Source organism: Nerophis lumbriciformis, linkage group LG25, assembly GCF_033978685.3.
Source record: "Nerophis lumbriciformis linkage group LG25, RoL_Nlum_v2.1, whole genome shotgun sequence".
Classification (NCBI taxonomy): Eukaryota; Metazoa; Chordata; class Actinopteri; order Syngnathiformes; family Syngnathidae; genus Nerophis; species Nerophis lumbriciformis.
Window position 1 is genome coordinate 28,551,803 of NC_084572.2, and position 26,300 is coordinate 28,578,102.

General features: G+C 33.6%; 1 protein-coding gene across 2 annotated transcripts; it reads left to right on the forward strand.

The window, feature by feature from the left end:
* Positions 1–1,839: 1,839 nt before the first annotated feature.
* On the forward strand, positions 1,840–25,275 carry pdlim3b (PDZ and LIM domain 3b). 2 transcript variants are annotated; one of them, XM_061984118.1, is made up of 8 exons: positions 1,840–4,377; positions 4,503–4,627; positions 12,499–12,650; positions 17,340–17,424; positions 17,503–17,690; positions 21,173–21,300; positions 21,488–21,599; positions 24,992–25,275. In XM_061984118.1, exons 2-8 carry the CDS (start codon positions 4,535–4,537, stop codon positions 25,179–25,181), a joined length of 948 nt encoding a protein of 315 aa, XP_061840102.1. In that variant the 5' UTR covers positions 1,840–4,377; positions 4,503–4,534; the 3' UTR covers positions 25,182–25,275. The 2 variants fall into 2 exon arrangements, with proteins under 2 accessions (XP_061840102.1, XP_061840101.1); XM_061984117.1 differs by lacking the exon at positions 1,840–4,377 and having other exon boundaries at positions 4,415–4,627.
* Positions 25,276–26,300: the final 1,025 nt, after the last annotated feature.

Below are 26,300 nucleotides of genomic sequence, written 5' to 3' on the forward strand. Positions count from 1 at the left end.
CGAATGCAGCTTTAAAGACGTTTGTCAACTTTATCAATTCAAGAAACAACTTCTTGTTACTTAATATGACTTTGCAGCATGTTTAAGAATTTAAAAACAATGCAGGTGTTAGCTAATGTGGCTTTAATGACTTTTCAAATCAAGCTTGACTTTAACTAAAATTATGTTTATCCTTTTTTAAATCAAACTTGAATTTAACTAAAATTATTTTTTTCAGAATATGTGAAATAATTTGTGTACTTTTTTAAATCAAACCTGAATTTAACTAAAATTATTTTTTTCACCCTATGTGAAATCATTTTTAGATTTTTTTTAAATCAAACTTGAATTTAACTAAAATATTTTTTTTATACTTCATGAAATTATTTTTATACTTTTTTAAATAAAACTTGAATTTAACTAAAATTATTTTTTTCACACTATGTGAAATTATTTTTTATACTTTTTAAAATCAAACTTGAATTTAAATCAAATTATTTTTTTTACACTTTGTGAAATTATTTTTAAACTTTTTTAAATAAAACTTGAATTTAACTAAAAAAAATTTTTTCACACTATGTGAAATTATTTTTATACTTTTTTAAATAAAACTTTAATTTAACTAAATTATTTTGTTCACCCTATGTGAAATTATTTTTTATAGTTTTTTTAAATCAAACTTGAATTTAACTAAATTATATTTTTCACCCTGTCAAATTAATTGTATAGTTTTTTAAATAAAACTTGAATTTAACTAAAATTATATTTTTCACACTATGTGAAATTATTTTCATACTTTTTAAAATCAAACTTGAATTTAAATAAAATAATCTTTTTACACTATGTGAAATTATTGTTATACTTTTTTAAATCAAACTTGAATTTAACTAAAATCATTTTTACACTATGTGAAATTGTTATACTTTTTTAAATAAAACTTAAATTTAACTAAAATTATTTTTTTACACTATGTGAAATTATTTTTATACTTTTTTAAATTAAACTTGAATTTACTTTTTTTTTTAATTCACGCTATGTGAAATTATTTTTTATACTTTTTAAAATCAAACTTGAATTTAAATCAAATTATTTTTTTACACTTTGTGAAATTATTTTTATACTTTTTTAAATAAACCTTGAATTTAACTAAAATTATTTTTTTCACACTATGTGAAATTATTTTTATACTTTTTAAAATAAAACTTTAATTTAATTACAATTATTTTTTTCAGAATATGTGAAATTGTTTGTATACTTTTTTAAATCAAACTTGAATTTAACTAAATTATTTTGTTCACCCTATGTGAAATTATTTTTTATAGTTTTTTTAAATCAAACTTGAATTGAACTAAATTATATTTTTCACCCTGTGAAATTATTTGTATAGTTTTTTAAATAAAATTATATTTTTCACACTATGTGAAATTATTTTAATACTTTTTAAAATCAAACTTGAATTTAAATCAAATATTTTTTTTTACACTATGTGAAATTATTGTTATACTTTTTTAAATCAAACTTGAATTTAACTAAAAAATTTTTTTACCCTGTGTGAAATTATTTTTATACTTTTTTAAATCAAACTTAAATTCAACTAAAGTCATTTTTTTACACTATGTGAAATTATTTTTATACTTTTTTAAATAAAACTAAAATTTAACTAAAATTATTTTTTTACACTATGTGAAATTATTATTATACTTTTTAAAATCAAACTTGAATTTAATTTTTTTTTTTAAATTCACGCTATGTGAAATTATTTTTATACTTTTTTACAACACATTTAAGAATTTTAAAAAACAATCCAGGTGTTCGCTAATGTGGCTTTATTGACTTTGCAGCAACCTTATCAATTCAAGAAATAACCCAAATGTTACCTATGGTGGGTTTAATGACTTTTTTTTATCAATTCAAGAATCAACCCAAATGTTACTTAATGTGACTTTGAAACAATGATTATAAATTCAAAAAATAACCCAAGTGTTACCTAATGTGGCTTTTTAATTACTTGGCGTCAACATTAGCAATTTAAGAAACAACCCAAGTGAATATAACTTTGCAACATGTTTATGAATGCAAGAAACAACCCAATTGTTTCTCGAATGTAGCATTGTGACTTTACAGCAACTTTATGAATTCAAGAAACAATCCAAGTGTTACGTAGTGTGGCTTTAAATGAATTTGCATCCGCTTTATGACTTCAAGAAATGACGACTATGACTTTAAACGACTTACATGATTTTGTAGCAACTTTATGAACTAAAGAAACCGCCCGGTTGCCCGCTTTAAAGGTTTTAAGGCAACAAATAGTCCACTCTAAGCCAAAGTTGGTGTCTCACTGGAAGACCATGTGATTTTTCTCCCAGCCAATCAGCAAATAAAGGTAATAACAATGAACAAGGTACAAAACCCACAACCAGTGAAATTGGCACGTTGTGTTAATCGTAAATAAAAACAGAATACATTGATTTGTGAATCTTTTTCACCCTATATTCAATTGAACAGACTGCAAAGACAAGATACTAAACTTTCGAACTGGTAAACTTTGTTATTTTTTGCAAATATTAGCTCATTTGGAATTTGATGCTTTCAACATGTTTCAAAAAAGCTGGCTCAAGTGGTAAAAAAGACTGAGAAAGTTGAGGGATGCTCATCAAACACTTATTTGAAACATCCCACAGGTGAACAGGTTAATTGGGAACAGGTGGGTGCCATGATTGGGTATAAAAGCAGCTTCCATGAAATGCTCAGTCATTCACAAACAAGGATGGGGCGAGGGTCACCACTTTGTCAACAAATGCGTGAATTGTCGAACAGTTTAAGAACAACATTTCTCAACCAGCTGTTGCAAGGAATTCAGGGATTTCACCATATATAGGGGTAAGACTCTTGAACGCATCATAATTAAATTATCCCCTCAAGTCCCCCCAAAATGGATTAACTTGCTGGAATTAAAAAGACAATATAACATACATCCATAAACGTGGACGCATGTGAAAAAGTGCAATATATTTATCTGTACAGTAATATATTTATTTATTTTATATATATGTATTTATGTATTATTTATATATATTTATTTTTTTATTTATATATGCACCTTATTGCTTTTTTATCCTGCACTACTATGAGCTTATGTAACAAAATTCCGTTCTTATCTGTGCTGTAAAGTTCAAATTTGAATGACAATAAAAAGGAAGTCTAGTCTAGTCTCTAGTTTAAGGAAAAAAATATATGGTCCGAAGTATCATCAAAAGGTTTAGAGAATCTGGAGAAATCACTGCACGATGCCTTAGGCAGTACTGCATCAAAAGGCGACATCAGTGTGTAAAGGATATCACCACATGGGCTCAGGAACACTTTAGAAAACCACCGTCAGTAACTACAGTTGGTCGCTACATCTGTAAGTGCAAGTTAAAACTCTACTATGGGTTGTACTTGTATAGCGCTTTTCTACCTTCAAGGTACTCAAAGCGCTTTGACACTACTTCCACATTTACCCATTCACACACACATTCACACACTGATGGAGGGAGCTGCCATGCAAGGCGCTAACCAGCACCCATCAGGAGCAAGGGTGAAGTGTCTTGCTCAGGACACAACGGACATGACAAGGTTGGTACTAGGTGGGGATTGAACCAGGGACCCTCGGGTCGCACACGGCCACTCTTCCACTGCGCAACTATGCAAAGCGAATGCCATTTGTCAACAACACCCAGAAACGCCGCCGGCTTCGCAACGTGCCAACTTCACTGGTTTTGGGTTTTGTATTAATAAATATGATAATGTGGCATAATCCTTGTTGGAAATATACTTATGATTAGTAAATAAACATTGTTAAAAAAATAAAGTAGTTTCTTAGTGCGGCTTTAAATGCCTCCCCCTTACCTTAACTCGGTTAAAAGAGACAATCCTTTTTACTACTTACTGCATCTTTAAATGCCTCAACTATAAAGACACGAGCAAGTGCTCGACTCTAAAACGTAATTCCTGGATTTATTGAATTTGAAATAGTATAATAAAAAATGTTTATCAAGTGGATGGGGGTTATAAAATAGATTTTCTGGCCTAACTGAGCACTTTTATGAAGAAATCAGCTTCATGAGGCCGATTAGGCTCAATAAAAAGATGCTGGGATTTACAAGAAGATGGTTCCTGGCTGGGTCTACATCAATCCTGGCCGGAATGTTCCTGCGGGACCTCGGAGAGACGGACGGCGGAGTCTTCAGACCAAAAAAGGAGAGGATCAGCGGGGGCCCTTCAAGCGGAGCGCGCAGGGAGGGAGGGTGACGGCCGCCAGCCTGGAAGCTGTCTGCGGGGAGGATGGAGATCTTTCTGGAAAGCACAAAGCGAAAGGAAGCTCTGCTGTAGCAACCAAACAGTGAAGAAGAGCGGCGAGTAAGTCCAGCCCAAGTCTGACCAATCACTTTACTCCCGGGGAGGGTCCTGCCAGGCCTCCCACCCTCCCACCTTCTAAAAACCTGCATCACTTTGATAACTTTACTCTTTGACCGTGTTCCCAGCAGGAAGAGGACGTCCTCGCTGTTGAAGGGGCATGCCGCTCAACGTGGTTCTGACCGGGCCGGCCCCCTGGGGCTTCCGTCTGGTGGGGGGCAAGGACTTCAACCAGCCGCTGACCATCTCCAGGGTAGGACAGGACACTGTTTTGATGACTTTTTTTGTGCCAATTGTGGGGTTTTTTGCATCATTTTTGTGTGTGTGTGTGTGTGTGTGTGTGTGTGTGTGTGTGTGTGTGTGTGTGTGTGTGTGTGTGTGTGTGTGTGTGTGTGTTGGGGGGAGGGGTGGTTAATGCTCTTTCTGGAAAGATCCTCCCTCCAGGGTGTGACTTTGCACCTGTGCTGCAGTAAATGCATGAGGCTTAGATACAAATAGCAGCTTACATTATACACACACACACACTCACACACACACACTCATATCTGTCCCACTGTGGGGTGGATTTCACGCGAAAGAATTTGGGAGCACGGCAGGGTTACCAAAATATTTACTAGGGTGTGGATCATCCAATGTGGATGCAAACTTCTGCTCATTTTGGACATAAAAGTTGATAATGTGTGTAATATTAGTTAGAGTGTATGCGGTATAGGCCAGCTGCATATAGACTATTATTATAGGCACGAAGCAGAATTGTTTTTTTTTCACACTATGTAAAGTTATTTTTATACTTTTTTAAATCAAACTTCAATTTAACTAAAAAAAAATGTTCACCCTGTGAAATTATTTTTATACTTTTTTAAATTAATCTTGAATTTAACAAAAAAAAGTTGTTTTCACACTATGTGAAATTATTTTTATACTTTTTTAAATCAAACTTGAATTTAACTAAAAAAAAATGTTTTCACACTATGTGAAATTATTTTTTATACTTTTTTAAATAAAAACTTGAATTTAACTTAAATTATTTGTTTCACAATATTTGAAATTATTTGTATATGTTTTTAAATCAAACTTGAATTTAACTAAAATTATTTTTTTTCACAACATGTGTAATATGTTTTATACTTTTTTTAAATCAAACTTGAATTTTACTAAAATTGTTTTTTTCCACACTGAAATCATTTTTATACTTTTTAAAATCAAACTTGAATTTAACTGAAATTATTTGTTTCACACTCTGTGAAATTATTTTTATATTTTTTTAAACCAAACTTGAATTTAACAAAAAATATTTTTTTCACACTATGAAATTATTTTCATACTTTTTTAAATCAAACTTGAATTTAACTATAATTCTTTTTTTCACGCTATGTGAGATTATTTTTATACTTTTTTAAATCAAACTTGAATTTAACTAAAATTATTTTTTTCACACTATGTGAAAAGATTTTTATAATTTTTTAAATCAAACCTTGAATTCAACTAAAATTAATTCATGGGAAATAAATTGTTCAAAATTAAAGTTTTTACATAATTAAAACTACCGTATTTTCAGACTATAAGGTGCACTTAAAATCTTTTTATTTTCTCAAAAATGGACAGTGTGTAAAAATCCTGTGTAAAAAAAATCAGTTTATAAAAATTCAGTGTGAAAAAAAAAAATCAGTGTCAAAAAAATTCAGTGTCATAAAAATTAATGTCCAAAAATTCAGTGTCAAAAAAATGTATGTCCAATATTTCAGCGTATAAAAAAGTTTGTGTTGAATAATTCAGTGTCAAAAAATTCAGTGTCAAAAAAATTAAGTGTGTAAAAAATTCAGTGTAAATAAACTCAGTACTGTAAAATTCGTAAACATTTGCTCCTTCAAAAAGCAAGACTCACTTTCAGTAAATTAAGACTGAAGCAATCGATCCTGTCTCAGAACCAGCCAATGAGGTGTCAAGTTTGAAGTTTGACCACCAGGTGTGACGTCACAAGTGTGTGTGACTGCACACCTGGTGGTCAGGTGCTCGTGTGTGTGACTGCGCGCTTTGGATTTGAACAATTTACTAAACTGGATCATATTAGTACATTGTTTGACTTATTTGCCTCATCCATTCCACAATTAAATTCCACATACTGATATGCTGAAGGTCTTAAGTGTTGTGCGTGCATACAAATCTTTTGAGTTAAATTTTTCTCTAAGATTATTTTTTCTCCTATGCAAATGCTTTTAAAACAGACCGCAGTCCCCACCAAGTAGGGTAATACCACACTGCTCACCCTTTAGAGCACAGCCATATTTTCCTGGCACTAAACCTGCAGAAAATAGTTCTTTCTCAGGTTTCTCTATGTTTACATTTTCACACTTTCTCCTGCTCCTGATTTCTCATAGGTCATAAAAATATCAATAATTATTTAATATTGTATGAATAATATAATAATAATTCCATCCATCCCATTTTCTACCGCTTGTCCCTCTCGGGGTCGCGGGGGGGCGCTGGAGTAAAGTGATGAAGATGAAGAAGCACTTTCCAAATGTGACGCTAGCGTCCAACAAGGAGGAGGAGTGTACAGTAACACTAACACGCGTTGGCAGCCTGTACTACTTTTTGAAGGTGTTACACCACAGCAGCAACACGACAACAATTTAGACGTGATTCGATCCACTAATCCATCTGCAGCCTGTCTTTATTTAGAAAATGCGTGCGTGCGTGCGTGCGTGCGTGCGTGCGTGCGTGCGTGCGTGCGTGCGTGCGTGCGTGCGTGCGTGCGTGCGTGCGAGCGTGCGTGCGTGTTCTGGCAATGCTTACTTAATGGGGACATCGCTCTGTTTACACAGTCACCTTTAGGGGACCTCTGATGGTATGGGGACAAAAAAACAGGTCCCCTAAAGCAGTGGTCCCCAACCACCGGTACCGGTCCGCACAAATTTAAAAAAAAAAATTTTTTTTTAATTAAATCAACATAAAAAACACAAGATACACTTACAATTAGTGCACCAACCCAAAAAACCTCCCTCCCCCCACTCATTCACACTAATTCACACAAAAGGGTTGTTTTTTTCTGTTATTAATATTTCTGGTTCCTACATTAGATATATCAATAGAGATCAATACAGTCTGCAGGGATACAGTCCGTAAGCACACATGATTGTATTTCTTTATGACAAAACATTTTTTAAAAATTCCATACTGCCCTAAAGCAGTGGTCCCCAACCTTTTTGAAAATTTGTACCACGGACCGCGGGGCCTGGGGGGTATGGTATTTTTGTTATATATATATATATATATATATATTTTTTTTTTTTTGGCATAAAAAAATACAATCATGTGTGCTTATGGACTGTATCCCTGCAGACTGTATTGATCTCTATTGATATATATAATGTAGGAACCAGAAATATTAATAACAGAAAGAAACAACCCTTTTGTGTGAATGAGTGTATATGAGTGTAAATGGGGGAGGAAGGTTTTTTGGGTTGGTGCACTAATTGGAAGTGTATCTTGTGTTTTTTATGTTGTTTAATTAAGATTTTTTTTTTTTTTTTTTTTTTTTTTTTTCTTGTGCGGACCGGTACCGGGCCGCGACCCGGTGGTTGGGGACCACTGCCCTAAAGGGAAACCTTTTTAAATGGTTGGAAATTTGGTAAGGAAATTTGGGTTACTTTGTTTATGTGTTTCAAATATTGGTAAAAGAGGAAATTAATTTTCTTGAAAAGTGAAACATTTGTTATCCTGGCATTAATAGTACTGTGATTCTGTATGGTATCCATCCTTAGTTAAAGCTAATTTATTTTTCCAAAAACCAAATCTGGTTTAGTGTTCCTTAGGATGACATTTTTATACAGCATGATTATAAAACATTATTACCTTAAAGTATGATTCACATTCAGAATGTTCCATCCTTCTATATATGGTAGTTCAGTGGTTCTCAAACTTTTTTTGTCATCCCCCACTTTGGACAAGGGGGAGTTTTCAAGCCCCACCTGCCCCCATCACCCCAACAGAGCGCTAATGCCAAGCTTTAACATTTTAAAATTTATTGAACATCAAGTTGTATACATTCGAACTCAATAACATAAAATAACATTAAGTTCAATAATAAATAAAATAACTGTGCAGCTGTGGTATAACTTGCATCAAGTTCAATAATAAATAAAATAACTGTGCAGCTGTGGTATAACTTGCATCAAGTTCAATAATAAATAAAATAACTTCCATCAAGTTCAATAATAAATAAAACAAAAGTATTATAACTTGCATCAAGTTCAATAATAAATCAAAAAAAGTGTTATAACTTGCATCACGTTCAATAATAAATCAAAAAAACTGTTATAACTTGCATCAAGTTCAATAATAAATCAAAAAAAGTGTTATAACTTGCATCACGTTCAATAATAAATCAAAAAAAGTGTTATAAGTTGCATCAAGTTCAATAATAAATCAAATAAAAGTGTTATAACTTGCATCAAGTTCAATAATAAATCAAAAAAAGTGTTATAACTTGCATCAAGTTCAATAATAAATCAAAAAGTGTTATAACTTGCATCAAGTTCAATAATAAATCAAAAAGTGTTATAACTTGCATCAAGTTCAATAATAAATCAAATAACTTGCATCAAGTTCAATAATAAATAAAAAAAAGTGTTATAACTTGCATCAAGTTCAATAATAAATAAAACAAAAGTGTTATAACTTGCATCAAGTTCAATAATAAATCACATAAAAGTGTTATAACTTGCATCAAGTTCAATAATACATCAAATAACTTGCATCAAGTTCAATAATAAGTCAAAAAAAGTGTTATAACTTGCATCAAGTTCAATAATAAATAAAACAAAAGTGTTATAACTTGCATCAAGTTCAATAATAAATCAAAAAAGTATTATAACTTGCATCAAGTTCAATAATACGGTAAATCAAAAAAAGTGTTATAACTTGCATCAAGTTCAATAATAAATAAAACAAAAGTGTTATAACTTGCATCAAGTTCAATAATAAATCAAAAAAAGTGTTATAACTTGCATCAAATTCAATAATAAATCAAATAACTTGCATCAAGTTCAATAATAAATACAATAAAAGTGCCACTTTGCAATCTTTGTAAAAAAAAAAAGGAGGAGCTATGCATTTGGCAAGACAGGGCAAGTGACAGCACTTTCCCCCAGGAGAGCCACCTTGCTTCACTGTGAAACAGCACGGCTGTATGATCAGCTCCCATTTCCTCACACAGTGCAGAGAACAGTCGCGCTTTCAGTGGTCGTGTTTTGATCAAATTTACCACGCTCACAACATCTGTTAAAACCTCATTGAGTTCGGGGCTGAGCTGCCTTGACGCGAGTGCTTCCCGGTGAATGACACACTGTGTGCCCGTCAGATTTTTGTTTCTCTGCAGGCGCTTGCTCTGGCTCGACGACATTTGAGGTGCGAGTCACAAATGTATATATTTGTGTAATTGTGATCCACACATTAGCCTGCTACCCATCCGCGCGAAAGTTTGTTCCGCTTAGCCCCACCCCCATTAGTTACTGTTGCTATGTCTGTCAAACTTTCGCTCCTACCGAGAAATATAAAGCCTACAGTAAAAATAAGTACCGGTAATTTCCATTTATTTATATAACGGATTTCACAGACAGAATCACAAAGTGATTTACAGTGTGTATAGAAAATGAAAGCATAGTAAAAAAATAATCTAAGAATATAATAATTTTAAAAAAAAATTTAAAGTGAAATTTCCTCCCGTTCCTCGCGCCCCGCCCCACCTGTCATGTCTCTATTCCCCACCAGTGGGGCGCACCCCACACTTTGAGAAACGCTGTGGTAGTTGGAGTTGCAGACAACTTCATTACTGCTAAATAGCAGTTTTCAGTAATGTCACAGAAGATGCAGGATTTGCTTTAACATTTAAGTGGTGAATCTTCCTATAAGAGGACAGCTGTAGTGCTGTATTCTGACCATCATGTCATATTTCATTTCAACTTTTTTTTTTTTTTTTTTAAATGGTCCTGAGTAGTCACGTACAAATGTGTGTGAATTATGCAAAATTATTTTAAATTTGGTCCCCATGAACCATATGAACTCTTTTTACCCAGGGTCCCCAGTAAGAATGATCAGCACATTACTTCATCAATCCAGAGATCTAAAGATTTTACCTCATTTTTTTTTATGCCTCCACAATCTGTAGAAAGGGTAGTCCCCACAAGTGATGATCAAAAACTTGGTCCCCATTCCAAATGATAACCGGTATGTGTGTGTGTGTGTGTGTGTGTGTGTGTGTGTGTGTGTGTGTGTGTGTGTGTGTGTGTGTGTGTGTGTGTGTGTGTGTGTGTGTGTGTGTGTGTGTGTGTGTGTGTGTGTCTCCTCTTATATACTACCACCTGTTGTGTGTCCGAGGACGATGACGGCGTGTAGAAGGAATGCACGTTAAAACAACACAACAACACAAGGGTGCATGGCACACTAGTACAGCACCGTGTCGTCTGGCTGCCTTTTTAGGACAGGAACATCATCATCACCTCACCTCTTTTACGGCCTGCCAGCAGTGGAAAGTAAACACTGTGCGGTTCTTAAAGGGACACACACACGCACTTCCAGTGCCAAACCATTCACACCAGAGAACTTTATCCAGGGACAATACCATAGGAAGTAAAAGTACTTTAGAGAAGTCTGTGTACGGCTTGCTATCCACCAGCTGGCGACACAAGTGAGTGGCGAGATGATCGTGTCTTGCCCTGTGGTGGCGTGCACGAGTACTGTCGAGGAGTTGCGGTTCATTGTTTAGGACAAGTATTCATGTCTCCCTCAGTCCCGGCAGCACTCGTGCACGCTACCTCAACTTATGTTGCCAGCTATTGAAACGCAGATCTTCAATCCTGGCAGCACTCGTGCATGCTACCACAACTTGTGTTCGTGCAAGCTAACACAACTTATGTTGCCAGCTAATGAACCGGCAGCACTCGTGCACGCCACCTCAACTTGTGTTCCCTGCTATTTAGACTATAAGGGCTGTGTTTTGAATCCTTGTCAATGGAAAGTTAACCGTTTTTTTTTTTTGCCTGTAAACAAACAAAAAGTCATTCTCAGCACATAAATATAAATATATAACATAAATAACATATTTATTTGTGGACATTGTGACTTTGGGAGACTAGATGACTTCCTCAAGGGATCCCGAGAGGAGGAAATATCTGTAAGGGGAGCAAGGAACATGGAGCTCGTGTTGCATAGTTGAGCTTCAAAGGACTTGACTTTATTATGTAAAAAAATACACTTCAGTTATTACTTAGTGTGAATTTAAGGCACCCCATCAACGTTATGAATATAAAAACAACCCAAGTTTGACCTAATATGACTTTAAATGACTTTGCAATAAATTTATGAATTCAAATCTGTGTCTACGTTATCAATTTAAGACACAACTTAAGTGTTACTTAATGTGTCTTTAATGACTTTGCGTCAAATTTATGAACTTAAGAAACAACCCCAAGTGTTAGTTAACATGACTTTAGGCATTGTGTGAATGAACTCGAGAAACTACCCAATTGTTACGTATTGTGGCTTTTATGACTTTGCATCAACTTTATGAACTCAAGAAACAACCCAAAAGTTAAGTCATGTTTTAATGACACAAGTACATTTTTTGCAAATTAATTGATGAGTGTTTTGGAAAGGTCATAAATACATTTAAAGCTCCTTAATGGAAAGCAAAAGTGTGAATATTTAAAAAATGACTGTTCTTTGTTTGTGCGGTAAGAAAAAAAAAATCCATTTGTGCTGTAAAAGCTTTTAGGTCATTTAAAAATCCATTTTATGGCCCAACTTGTCCTAATTTCTCCAAATACATTTGTGCTGTCAAAAAATACATTTAGTTGTACAACTTTATTATTCAACTGCAATAAAATCTAATAAAAAGATCTATTTTTTCAAAATGTGCATGTTGCTGTTGTAAAACATCCATTAATCCTCCTGTGCTGTATATCAGCGTTCCCTCTTTTGGCGTTTCCCTCAGCCTGTATTTTTAGTCACATGACCTCATGGCTGTGCCGTGTGCGGTAATGCAATAAGGTCACGCCCCCTGCACTCACCCCGGGAACGTGTCAGGAAGCTCAGAGGTGACCTTTTGTGAACTCTCACCCGCAGATCACTCCCGGCGGCAAGGCGGACGTCGCCAGCCTGTGCGCGGGCGACGTGATCGTGGCCATCGAGGGCTCGCCGGCCGCCGACATGCTGCACTGTGACGCCCAGAACAAGATCAAGGAGGCCAGCAGCCATCTCTCTCTCAGCGTGGAAAGGTTGGCCAACCTTTTTAACTCTCTGCTGGTCGTCTGGGAAGGAAACTCCTGCACCAGCTGATAAACGCTCACAATCAGCACGAGAAAATGTCACATTTTCACGTCTCAGGCTGCCATTGTTTGTTATTGTTAAGCAGTTCGTAAACCACATTGTCTATTATACATATTACACTTTTGTATAGGCAATTATTAACTTAACAGGAATTACCTCCACCAGGCATCAAAAAAATGTCTAATTGTATTTAATATTATATTATAACAAAGGATAATGGGGCGACATTTGTATTTTTGTAACATTTAAATAGCAAAAAAAAAAGTGTCAAAGGGCAAAAATGTGGAACGCTTTCATAAAATGCCTTTTATTATTTTAATAACTTACATCTTTAAAATATTTTTAATCCCGAATTATTAATATTTTTTACAAATAGTGAACATTTTCATATTAAAAATTAATTAATTTATTATCTAATTAAAAATCTACATTTCCACAAGTATCAGTTTTATTAGGAGCAAAACGTTTTAAAACCAATTTTAATTGGCAAATGTATATTTAATAAATGACATTTTAAAATATTTAGGTATATTAGTAACTTACTTAATTTCTAAGATATTTTTTTAAATTAACTTTGTTATTTTATCAACTTATTAATTAAAAAAATACATGTTTATTAAGAGAAAACAATTTTTATTTGATAAGCAAAACCTGATCAGTTTACACTTTACTCATGTATAATTTTGTTAAAATTTTTAAATGTCAAAATAATACTGGTAAAATATTTCAACAAATAGTTTTTATTAATTTTTTTTTCAAGAATTCCCTTATTTATTTCTTACAATCGGTCAATTTTTAAAAATGCACAGTAGTTCTTGTTTTCCAATATGTTTTAAAAAAAAAAGTACGATGTGGTAATACATAAATAAAATGATTAATTTAAAAACATTAAAAAATGTATAAATACAAAAAAATGTATTAATAAATAATAAAAAAAATGTATATGTATATTTTTTCCCAAAACAACCACATTGTTTCTCCTCGCTCAGAAACTAAAAACAGATTTTATCAGATCCAGATCAAGCAGAAAATTGCAGTGCAAAAAAACCCAAAAAACATTGTGATTGTTATTTTCTTGTTGTTCTAATATATTAAAAAAATATTCACGTCATTATCTAATTATTTCAGTAATCAATAAAAATCAACATTTCCACAACTATCAGTTTTTATTAAGGAGAAAAAAAGTTTTAAAACACATTTTGATTGGCAATCTGTTAATTACATTTGAAAATATTTAAGTATATCAGTAACTTACTTTATTTCTAAACTACTTTAACTAAATTAACATTATTATTTTATTAACGTATTATTTAAAATATATATTTTTAATCTCATAAGCAAAACCTGATCAGAATATTTTTTCATTCTGGCGTTTTTTCAACAATTGGCAAACACTTTAGTTGTGTATAATTTTGTTTTAAGTTTGAATCGTCTAAAAATAATACTAATAAAATAATTTAACAAATAAACATGTAAAGTCCCTTGTGAATGTTATAAAAATGTACAGTAGTTATTTTTTCCTGTATCTAAAAAAAAAAGTACAATGTGGTCATGCATAAATAAATAGGATAATTAATTCAAAAACATAAAACATTTTATAAATACAGAACATTAAATAAATGAAATTAAAATGAATAAATAAATAATATTAATAATACATGTTTTTGTATATTTTTCCCTAATCAACCACATTGTTTAGTCTGGGTCAAAAGCTGTAAAAACTGATTTTATTCCAGACCAAGTGTAAAAAAAAAATTTACATACTGATTGTGTTATTTTCTTGGTGTTCTAATATATTCAAAAATATTAATTTCATGATCTAATTACCTCAGAAATCAATAAAAATCAACATTTCCACAAGTATCAGTTTTTATTAAGGAGCAAAAAAGTTTTAAAACAAAAATGTTTTCATTCTTGAGTTTTTTCAAAAATTGGCAAACACTTAAATTGTGTATAATTTTGTTTTAAGTTTTAATTGTCTAAAAATAATACTAATAAAATAATTTAACAAACAAATATTACAAAAATAAATATACAAATATAATTTAAGAAGTCCTTTATGAATATTATAAAAATGTAAATTTTTTATTTTTTCCTTTATTTAAAAAAAAAAGTACACTGTGGTAATGCATTAATAAATAGGATAATGAATTCAAAAACATACAACAATAAATAAATACAGAACAATAAATAAATGAAATTAAAATAAAATAAATAATATTAATAATACATGTTTTTGTATATTTTTCTCTAATCAACCACATTGTTTAGTCTGGGTCAGAAGCTGTAAAAACTGATTTTATTCCAGATCAAATCCAGATCATGTGTAAAAAAAATACATACTTATTGTGTTATTTTCTTGTTGGTGTAATATATTAAAAAAATATTACTTCATTATCTAATTACCTCAGTAATCAATTAAAGAAACTCAACAATTGGCAAACACTTTAACTGTGTATAATTTTGTTTTAATTTTTAGTTGTCTAAAAATAATATTAATAAAATAATTGAACAAATAAACATGTAAAAAAATTGAAATATTTAAGAAGTCCCGTATGAATATTATAAAAAGTAGTTTGTTTTTTTTCCTATATTTTAATATATATATATATATATATATATATATATATTTTATTTTAGTCTTTGAGATTATACAACGCAAGTCTCAAAGACTCGGACCAGAGCAATCAGCTGAGGGAAGAAACCATCAAAGGCCTTGTCCGCATTGACAAGACCTTACTTCCTGGCAAGTTGAAACTGTGGTGCCTACAGTTTGGATTGCTCCCCCGTTTGATGTGGCCACTAACGGTCTATGAGATCCCCATGTCCAAAGTCGAGAAGCTGGAGAGAACAGTCAGTGCATACATCAAGAAGTGGCTTGGCCTTCCACGGTGCCTCAGTAACATCGGCCTATATGGTCATGGTGCCCTGGAACTGCCCATCTCTAGCCTCACGGAGGAGTTTAAATGCACCAAGGTGAGGCTGAGCATGACACTGACTGAGTCTCAAGATGAGGTGATCCGAGCGGTTGCTCCCAGACTGACAACCGGGAGGAAATGGATCCCATCTGAGGCCGTGCAACAAGCCAAATCTGCTCTCAGGCATGGAGACATAGTGGGACAAGTGCAGCACGGAAGAGGTGGGTTTGGACTTGGGGCTAGTCGACCCACATGGCACAAGGCGACATCAGCCCAGAGGAGAAAGCTGGTGGTTGATCAGGTTCGACAACAAGAGGAGGCAGACAGATGTGCAACAGCAGTGGCACAGTCCAAACAGGGACAGTGGACTAGCTGGGAAAACCTGGAGCATCGTAAGCTCACATGGAAGGATCTGTGGGAAATGGAAGGGAGCCAAATCAGCTTCATCATCAGAGCCACCTACGATGTTCTTCCCACACCCAAGAACTTAAACCAATGGTTTGGAGAAGATCCTTCTTGTGCACTCTGTCAAACCCCTGCAACACTCAATCACATCCTCACCGGCTGTAAAATCAGTTTGTCTCAAGGCCGCTACACCTGGAGGCACAACCAGGTCTTGAGACAACTGGCGATCACTCTGGAGGAAAGGAGAAATAACAACAAGGCCCTCCCTCCCCCAATCCCTAGTCACCCAATCACCACTCAGTTTGTAAGAGCAGGACAACTCCCACCAAAACGATCTGCAAGAGTGGAGGCAACCCTTCTGGACTCTGCCCGGGACTGGAAAATGCAGGTTGACTTGGACCACAAACTCATCTTTCCGCCTGAAATCATTACAACCAGCTTCAGGCCGGACCTGGTCTTGTGGTCAACCTCCCAGAAGATTGTGCTCATTGTTGAACTAACTGTACCATGGGAAGCAGCAGTTGGTGAGGCATATGAGCGCAAACAACTGAGGTATGCGGACATAGCAGCCGAGGCAGAGCAGCGCGGCTGGCGTGCCCGAGTGCTTCCAGTTGAAGTCGGGTGCAGAGGCTTTGTTGCTACGTCCACAACCAAGCTCCTCAAAGGAATGGGATTAAGAGGTCAGGCCTTCCGGCGGGCTGTCAAATCGCTGTCGGATGCGGCTGAACGAGGTAGCAGATGGATATGGTTCAAGAGAAAGGACCCAAACTGGGCTGCTAAATGACATCTAGGGGTAAAGGCAGAGGGGGGCACACCTGGGACGCCAGATGTCGCCGTTGAGCCCTCCGGAGGTGTCGTGGGCCTATCAACGAAACACCAATGAAGGAGGGTGCCCACCTGAAGACCCCAGTGAAGCTTTTGCCCCTAACTCCCCACCCCCCACTCAACACTAACTGCTGATTAATCTGAGGGATTGTACTATCTAGTCCTACGAGCTCAACTTAAACCAAAGAAGTGCAATGTGGTAATGCATAAATAAATATGATAATTCAAATATAAAACAATACATAAATATAGAACAATAAATAAATTAAATTAAAATGAAATAAATAATATTAATAATACATGTTTTTGTATATTTTTCCCTAATCAACCACATTGTTTTGTCTGGGTCAAAAGCTGTAAAAATTTATTTTAATCCAGATCAGATCCAGATCAAGCAGAATGTTGCCGTGTAAAAAAAAAAAAAAAAGTATAATAACATCTTGATTGTGTTCATTTCTTGTTCTAAAAGTCCTTCTTCCTCTCCCCTAGAAACGAAGCCAGGCTGTGGTCGCCGCGGGTAACGCAGGACGGCAAAGTCAGCCCATTCAAACTCAACCTGGCATCCGAGCAGCAGGTTTGCGCCCAAAGTGAAGCCTGCGCTGGCGCCGTGTGACCTCATCGTGACCTCCCTCCCCGCCCTTTTTTCGCGCAGGAGCACAAACACATCGGCGTGGCTCACAACCGCCAAGCTCAGCCCTTCGTGGCGGCGGCCAACATCGACGACAAGCATCAGGTGGTCAGCACAGCCTACAACACGCCCATCGGCCTCTACTCGTCCGGGAACATCCAGGACGCCATGGAGGGACAGATGAAGGGAATTGTCTTGCCTAAGGCCGAAAGGTGAGGACCGGAAATAGGAAGCACGGTAAAAAGGTAATCAAATGTGCAGCTTTTAATGTCTTTCATCTAAAAGGAGTTAAAGACTCCTTTTACGACGCGGACGCCAGATAACCGAGCTTTTTGTTGACTTTCATCTTTAAAAAGTCCTTTTCAAAAAGGTCTTTCGCTAACATTTGTGCACACTGGAATCTGCAGAAGCTGGTATTCTGACCCCCTTTCATGTTGCAATACGCCCATAATAATTGTGTCATCGCAAATATGGAGGAAAAACACCCTGATATGATTTTTTGGTCAAATCGCCGCAGTAACACGTTGTTACCTAACCTCTCAGTGATAAACAAATCGGTCCGAATGCGCGTCACGCCATGGAGGCTTGGTTTCAAGGCCACTTCCTGCTTAGACGCACCACGCCGCGCATACATTGTTGCTGTTTACCATCGCTGTGGTTACGATATTAAGCGGCGCGCTTACGTAACGCATAAATGATGCTTTTAGCGACAAAAACAGAAAATCCTTTCGAAAAATACAAATATTTCACCATACTGATGTGCATTATTTGATTATACATTAATATTTTTTAATTATTACTGTTGTTGTTTTGTAGTATTGAAATGGATATATTTTTAAGACTATTTCCAAAAAAAGTATTTTTATTTTTTACAAATATCTTTAAACATTAACAATATATTTATTCATGTTTTGTTAGCTCGCAAAATAGAGCCCGAAATAAAGTGTGTGTATATATTTTTTTTTTCAAAAATAATATTAGTAAATATAAATCAAATTATTAAAAACAGATTTGATTTGAATTTAATCATATGTTTTGAATAAAATGTATTTTAATTCCATGTTTTTTTGTAATAAATGCAGAGCAGTGTTTCAACAAGATTAAAATAAACACACTTTGTATATTATTTCATTTAAGAATCATATATAAATACAGATTAAATAATTTAGAACAATTTGCGTGAATTGAATAAAATGTGTTTTAATTCCAAGATATATTTTGTATTTAATGCAGAGCAGTGTTTCAACTGATTTTTTTTTTAAATTTTGCTTGAGGTCCATTTATTATTTTACAGTAGCAACATTTCTAAACATATATTTTGTTTTACTGATGGCAAACCTTTAAACAATAACAATATTTATCAATATTTGTTAGCTAGCAACATAGAGCCCCAAAAAAGTTTGCATATTATCTATTTAAGTTAAAAAATCATACAAATATACAAATTAAATAATACAAAATTAATTATAATTAAATTAAATAACATTTCTAACTTTTGAAATAAAATGTATTTTAATTATAATATATTTAGTATTTAATGCAGAGCCGTGTTTCAACAGATTAAAATAAACACACTTTGTATATTATTTCATTTAAGAATCATATATAAATACAGATTAAATAATTTAGAACAATTTGCGTGAATTTAATAAAATGTGTTTTAATTCCAAGATATATTTTGTATTTAATGCAGAGCTGTGTTTAAACTGATTTTTATTTTTTATTTTGCTTGAGGTCCATTTATTATTTTACAGTAGCAACATTTCTAAACACATATTTTGTTTTACTAATGGCAAACCTTTAAACAATAACAATATTTATCAATATTTGTTAGCTAGCAACATAGAGCCCCAAAAAAGTTTGCATATTATCTATTTAAGTTAAAAAATCATACAAATATACAAATTAAGTAATACAAAATTAATTATATTTAAATTAAATAACATTTCTAACTATTGAAATAAAATGTATTTTAATTATAATATATTTAGTATTTAATGCAAAGCAGTTTTCAACAGTTTTCTTTTTTCTTTTCTATAATTATACCCGAAGTCAATTTTTTACTTCATATTTAGCAACCTTTTTAAATATATATCCCCCCAAAATATTTAAACAAATATTACATTTTTTTTTAGACAATTTCAAAACAAATTGTGCCCCGCCTGTCGCCCGATGTCAGCTGGGATGGATGTTAGATACCCATGCTCTTAATGAGGATGCCCGCTCTCGAAAATGGATGGATGGATTTTAAAGCACACATACTCATATATATAATTTATTTTTATTTTTATTTTTAAATGTATTTATTTTATTTATTTATTTTTATATTTATTTTTTACAAATTGCAACCTTTTAAAAAAAAACAATAAATGTTGTATTATTTTGTTAGTTTAACATTTAAAATCATATACTAAAATGCAAATTAAATAATTTAAATAATTAATCTTCCATTTACAATAAATACAATTTCCTATTAAATTACATTTATTTTAATTCCAAAATATATTTTGTAGTAAATACAGAGCAGTGTTTCAACCAATATAATATTTTTTTAAACCTATCCATTCATTATTTAACAGTTAACAACATTTCTAAACATATATCCACCAAAATATTGAAATTTAAAAAACAAATAATTGTTTCTACCTTTTAAAACACTTTCCCACAAATTATCTTTTTTAATTTATTTTTTTATATATAAAAGTGGCAAATATTTGTTGCTATCGGTCCGAAATAAATACTCACAATACGATATGAGCAAAAAAATGTTTTTATTTTAGCTTGGATCTAAAATCTCCGATACGAGCAGTATCTACAAGCAGCGCTACTATGAGGTAGCAGCTACACAACAGCTAAGCATACAATAGCATTCAAGACTTACTTACTGTACATTCTAAAAAAAATAATAATAATAATTAAAAAAAAAAAAAAATTACCACTCCACTTCAACTTAAAGATAGCATAAGTCCATTACAACAAACCGGTTAGTGTTTTTCATGCCTATCATTGTTCTCTGATTAACTTAATAAGCTAAGCGGTATTTCTTGTGTTGTTAGCGCTAGCTTCGCTTTCACAATTGTTTGCTGTACACACTACATTTCAACGTTTCGTTATTATATGCATTTCTTTTATCGACGTAGTTTTATGCGAATGACATCTCAGGCCAGTAGGGGTAGTCTCGGAGCTAAAAGGACATAGTCTCGTCTAAGGCGTTTTATGCTAACACGTGTTGTCAGAAAAATTGTATGTAAATTATCAAAAAACTTTCCGTTCTCTGAGTTCCCAGTGAACAGACGAAAGCTGTCTTTGTTGCACCAAGCCAAAGGCTTGTAAAATTCCATCGTGTACGATGGGAGGAGACGGGAGGGGTTATCTATTTTGATTCAAGACCTGCCCAAGCTCGATCCAGGACCAGTCCAAGCCCGACGCATCTTTTTCTTTTGTGTTAATGTGACCGAAAACAATGGCTGTTTACATACCCCCCATTCCTTTAGAAACAGCTGTTATGTAAACAGGGAAATTCCAAATAAAAATCTTCCACCAGAGCGTGCTGGAGACTGTACAAGAGTACAGCCCAGACGTTTCTCCTCAAATTGAGCCAAATTTAATTCTGTCTCTGTTTAATTCCTTGCTTCTTGTCTCGTTTAATAGATGTCATCAGTGTTTGAATCTGACACGTGTTCTCTCTTTGCAGCCCGAGGACGTTAGCGAACATCGAGGACTCGGACGTCTACCGCATGTTGCAGAAGGACGACGACGAGCCCACGGAGCCACGACAGTCGGGGTCCTTTAAGGCTCTGCAGGACTTTGTGGAGAGCGACGGTCAGCAAACACTTTACTGCTATTGCTATTATTATTCGTTTCGACGGCGTGTCAGGTGCGCTTGCACTTAAGTTCTCGGCCACGTAAACTCAAGTTGTTTTTGCCGCGTGTTTGTTTGTTTGCCGTCACACTCGCTACTTTTTGAGTGCTCGACCTCATCTACCCTCATGTTCCCAACTCCATGCAGGCACTCGGCCGATGGTGACCAGAACGGTTAAAGCTCCGACTACCAGGGCGGTCGCACCAGCAGGAAATCTGCAGAAGCTTCCCATCTGTGACAAGTGCTGCAATGGCATCGTGTGAGTACATCCTCGCACTACATGTAGTACTTTCTCTACCTAGTACACCCTGTACTTTGTGTACGCACAATCGAAAACATCGTATCGCTGACTCATGTCAAAAAAGTATTTATCATAGACGTGATTCAAAAGAAAACAAATGTATTTGCTTATTTTTTCCAACACTTTTTGTAGCATTTTTAATGATATCAGAATTTAAAGGTGCCATATGTAATAATGTCATGTCGAGTCATCATTAATATGATATGTCAATAGACTTAGACTTAGACAAACTTTAATGATCCACAAGGGAAATTGTTCCACACAGTAGCTCAGTTACAAATGATGGAAAGTGTAAGGATGGAAAGGACAATGCAGGTATAAATAGACTAAATATAGCAATATAAAATATGACATATATACGTAATATTTACATGATATATGTACAGCATATTATATATACTGATATATTATGTCTATATCATATATACAATATATAACAATTACCATGTACAATATTACAGTATATGTGACAGCTGCAGCATAAAATAGAGAGTAAATCCAGCAGAAAATAGACATTAAAAACAAAGAGAAGTAGCTAACATAGAAGGTGTCAGGTAATAGACAGATATCATCTATAACAGGGGTACTCACACTTTTTCTGCAGGCGAGCTACTTTTCAATTGATCAAGTCGTGGGGATCTACCTCATTCATATATATAATTTATATTTACTTATTTATGAAATATATGTTTTTGTTAACAAGTTAAAGGTGTTTAATGATAATGCAAACATGTTTAACACATATAGTTAGTATTGTTAACAAGTTAAAGGTGTTTAATGATAATACAAGCATGTTTAACACATAGTTAATATTGTTAATAAATTAAAGGTGTTTAATGATAATACAAGAATGTTTAATACATATAGTTAATATTGTTAACAACCTAAAGGTGTTTAAAGATAATACAAGCATGTTTAACACATATAGTTAATATTGTTAACAAGTTAAAGGTGTTTAATGATAATACAAGCATGTTTAACACATATAGTTAATATTGTTAACAAGTTAAAGGTGTTTAATGATAATACAAGCATGTTTAACACATTAGTTAATATTGTTAACAAGTTAAAGGTGTTTAATGATAATACAAGCATGTTTAACACATATAGTTAATATTGTTAACAAGTTAAAGGTGTTTAATGATAATACAAGCATGTTTAACACATATAGTTAATATTGTTAACAAGTTAAAGGTGTTTAAAGATAATACAAGCATGTTTAACACATATAGATGCCTTTCTTTCATGAAGACAAGAATATAAGTTGGTGTATTACCTGATTCTGATGACTTGCATTGATTGGACAGTGGTGCTGATAACGTCCGCATTTTCGAATGGAGGAGAAAAAAAGTCCTCCTTTCTGTCCAATACCACATGAAAGTGGTTTGTTTTTGGCATCTTATTTGTCCAGCTTCCGTACTCCTTTGTATACACTTTGCAAGAAATACATTGTCGGCAAACTCCGTAGCTTGCTAGCTTGTGCACGCCAGCTTTCTGAGACTCTTATTTTGTTAGCGCAACTGTGCAGTCGGTCTTTGGAGTTTTGACGACAGGTACGGCGCCAGAGTCTGTTGAAATAAAGTGTTTCTCGCCTTCCAGTCGGTAATTTTAATGAGCTGGCAGCAGCCAGTGTCATCTCAAAAGACCCTCAGGTGACGTGAATGTCAATCAAGTGACGAAAGTGACGTCATAGTGAAGATTTATGATGGCTCATCTTTAGGACTATTTTTTTAATGCCTGGCTGGTGATCGACTGACACACCCTCCGAGATCGACCGGTAGCTCGCGATCGACGTAATGAGCACCTCTGATCTATAATATATCTATATATATATAATATAAAAATAAATAATGTTATTTTCCAATACCTTTATAACTGATAACAGTCGTTCAGCCGGGATATTCTCATTTCAAAATTAGCCCTTGTGTGGTGTTCAGGTCTGTGGGACCCATTTTCATTTTTTTATTAAAAGAAAAATGATACAATTAATGAATTTTTCAAGCTGAGACTCACTGACTTTGGCTTATTTTCTGTGAAGAACATATATCAGAATACATATTTAATGACCACACACCATACACATTTCTATTACATATAAGATGTCCGGGTCCACTAATAGAAGTGTGGAAATTGATGTTTTGTGTAACACACACAAACACAGACACTCACACACACACACAGAGCAGGCCTAGACAGGAGGAGAACAGAGTGTAGGTACACAGAACATCAGAGGGTCAAATGTGCGAGAAAATGAGAGCAGACCGTGTTGACAAGCAATGTTGCAACCTTGTGTGGGAACCGCAGGTGCAGAAACACAAAAGAAGAATCCCTGTGGGATGCAGAATCTGGCAGAGAAATTTTCCGTGCAACGTTCATATTGTTGTTACTCAGCCAGCGTTTGTGGGTCTAACGGACCCGTTGCATTTTGTGGCTTTTAATGCCTCACAATCAAACACTTTTATGTTAAAATACGCAGTCATACAACATAAAACATGACTAATGTTCATTTTTTTATGGTTATTTTTTTAATGGTTACAACACTTTTTAGGGTCTGCTTGTTATTTTAGCATTTTTAAATACATTCATCACATAATCAAACTATAACTTAAGTTAGTTGAGTGCAATAATTTGAAATGTTTTGTATTCAATACAGAGCAGTGATTAACAGAAAACATAATACAAGATATGTATTCATTTTTAAACCTGTTTATAGCTAAAGCACTTTTAAAAGTCAGTGTATTTAAAAAAAAACATTTTTAAATGTATTTTAATTCAATTTGAAAAATTCAGCTTTTTATTGCTCTAATAAGTTTAAATATTGTGATGTTTTGAAAGTTAATACAGAACAGAGATTATACAGAAAAATATCCATTTATTTTGTCCGCTCAAAATAATGTTAAAATGTAGATTTTGGCATATTTTTAATTGAATTAGAGTTGTAGTTGTATTGAATAAAAATCAATTTAATTATGATTTTAATTTGGTATTTAATACTTACAGAAAATTCTGTTGTTTTTTTAAACGTGTATTTTGTACGCTTACGACAATAATTGTATCGTATGTAATTTAAGTTTTATAAAAAAAAATTAATTATAATGATTTCGGAACAGTGATTTCTCCGCACATTATTACATTCATTGATATGATATTTTATTTTCATTCAATTATCATTTTAATCGTATCAAAAACAATTGTATTCCAATCCCAATTATTCTATTTTGTATTTAATACAGAGCAGTGATTCAACAGAAATCAGGGACAATAATATTTATTATTGGATTATTTATTTCAATGAAATTATAATGTAAAATGGTGTTGAGTTTATTCATAATTGTTGTTTGTGTTGACAGTGGGACGGTGGTGAAAGCCCGGGACAAATTCCGTCACCCCGATTGCTTCGTGTGCTCCGACTGCGACGTCAACCTGAAACAAAAAGGTTATTTCTTCGTGGAAGGTCAGCTTTACTGCGAGGGTCACGCCCGGGGGCGAATGAGACCCCCCGAGGGTCACGACCTCATCACCACCTTCCCTTCTGCGTAGTTTCCTGCCCTCCGTCGGTCTTTGGCTTACTTCGGTCGGACGACAACGGTCATGTCAACACCATCTTCACGCTAATAAAGACACATTGTCATCATCCTGTTTGTGTTTGTCTCTATGCATCAAGGGGCGGAGCCTGAAGGAAAAGGTGGCCAATTTCCAACAGGTGGAAAATAAAATTGCGGCAAAGCACATGATGTCATACCTCAAATTACCGGGCTTGGTGAGGACTTTTCAGATATGTAATTACCTCGTCAATATATGAACACCTGCTGATGTACGAACCAAAAAACATGATTTTAAATATCACTTAGGTGTTCATAGTCATAATGGTGCATGAATGTATGTCATGAAAACACTGCATGGTTATAATTGTGGAGAGGATGTTTATTTTTAATCAAAGTGCCGCTTAATAGAGAAGAAGTACACACACTGCTGAGTATTATGGGATGAGTCCTTTATTTGCCTTCTAACTAGAAGCAGCTGTGTTTACGTTTCGCCGACCTCCGCAGGTTTTACTTCAAGCATTTTCTATCAAAAATGCACTTTTGTTTTTTTACCTCTGAAAGTGAGAAACTCTAAATCAGATTCACTTTAATGTTCAGCCTCTATTGTACACAAGTTAAGTATAAGTGGGATTTATTCATTGGTTACTACTTATTTATCTCTAATTACAATTGATTAATACTTTTATTTTTCAGTAAAATATTTTTTTACTTGTATTTTTTCATACAAGTCTTTTTTGTCCAATTAACAAGAAAAAAATGATTGCATTTATGTTTTAAACATTTATCAATCGTCCACTCAAAATAGACTTTCATTGCTTCCATTTCTCTTGTGAAAAATACATTCATCAAGATACAGCAAGAATAAATACAATTATATAAAGTATACAGTATATATTAAAACGCCTAAGAATATTTAATGTATTTTGATAGTATATATATATATATGTATATGTATATATATATATATATATATGTATGTATATATATATATATATATATATATATATATATATATATATATATATATGTGTGTATATGTATATGTGTGTGTATATATATATATGTATATATATATATATATATGTGTATATATATGTATATATGTATAAATATG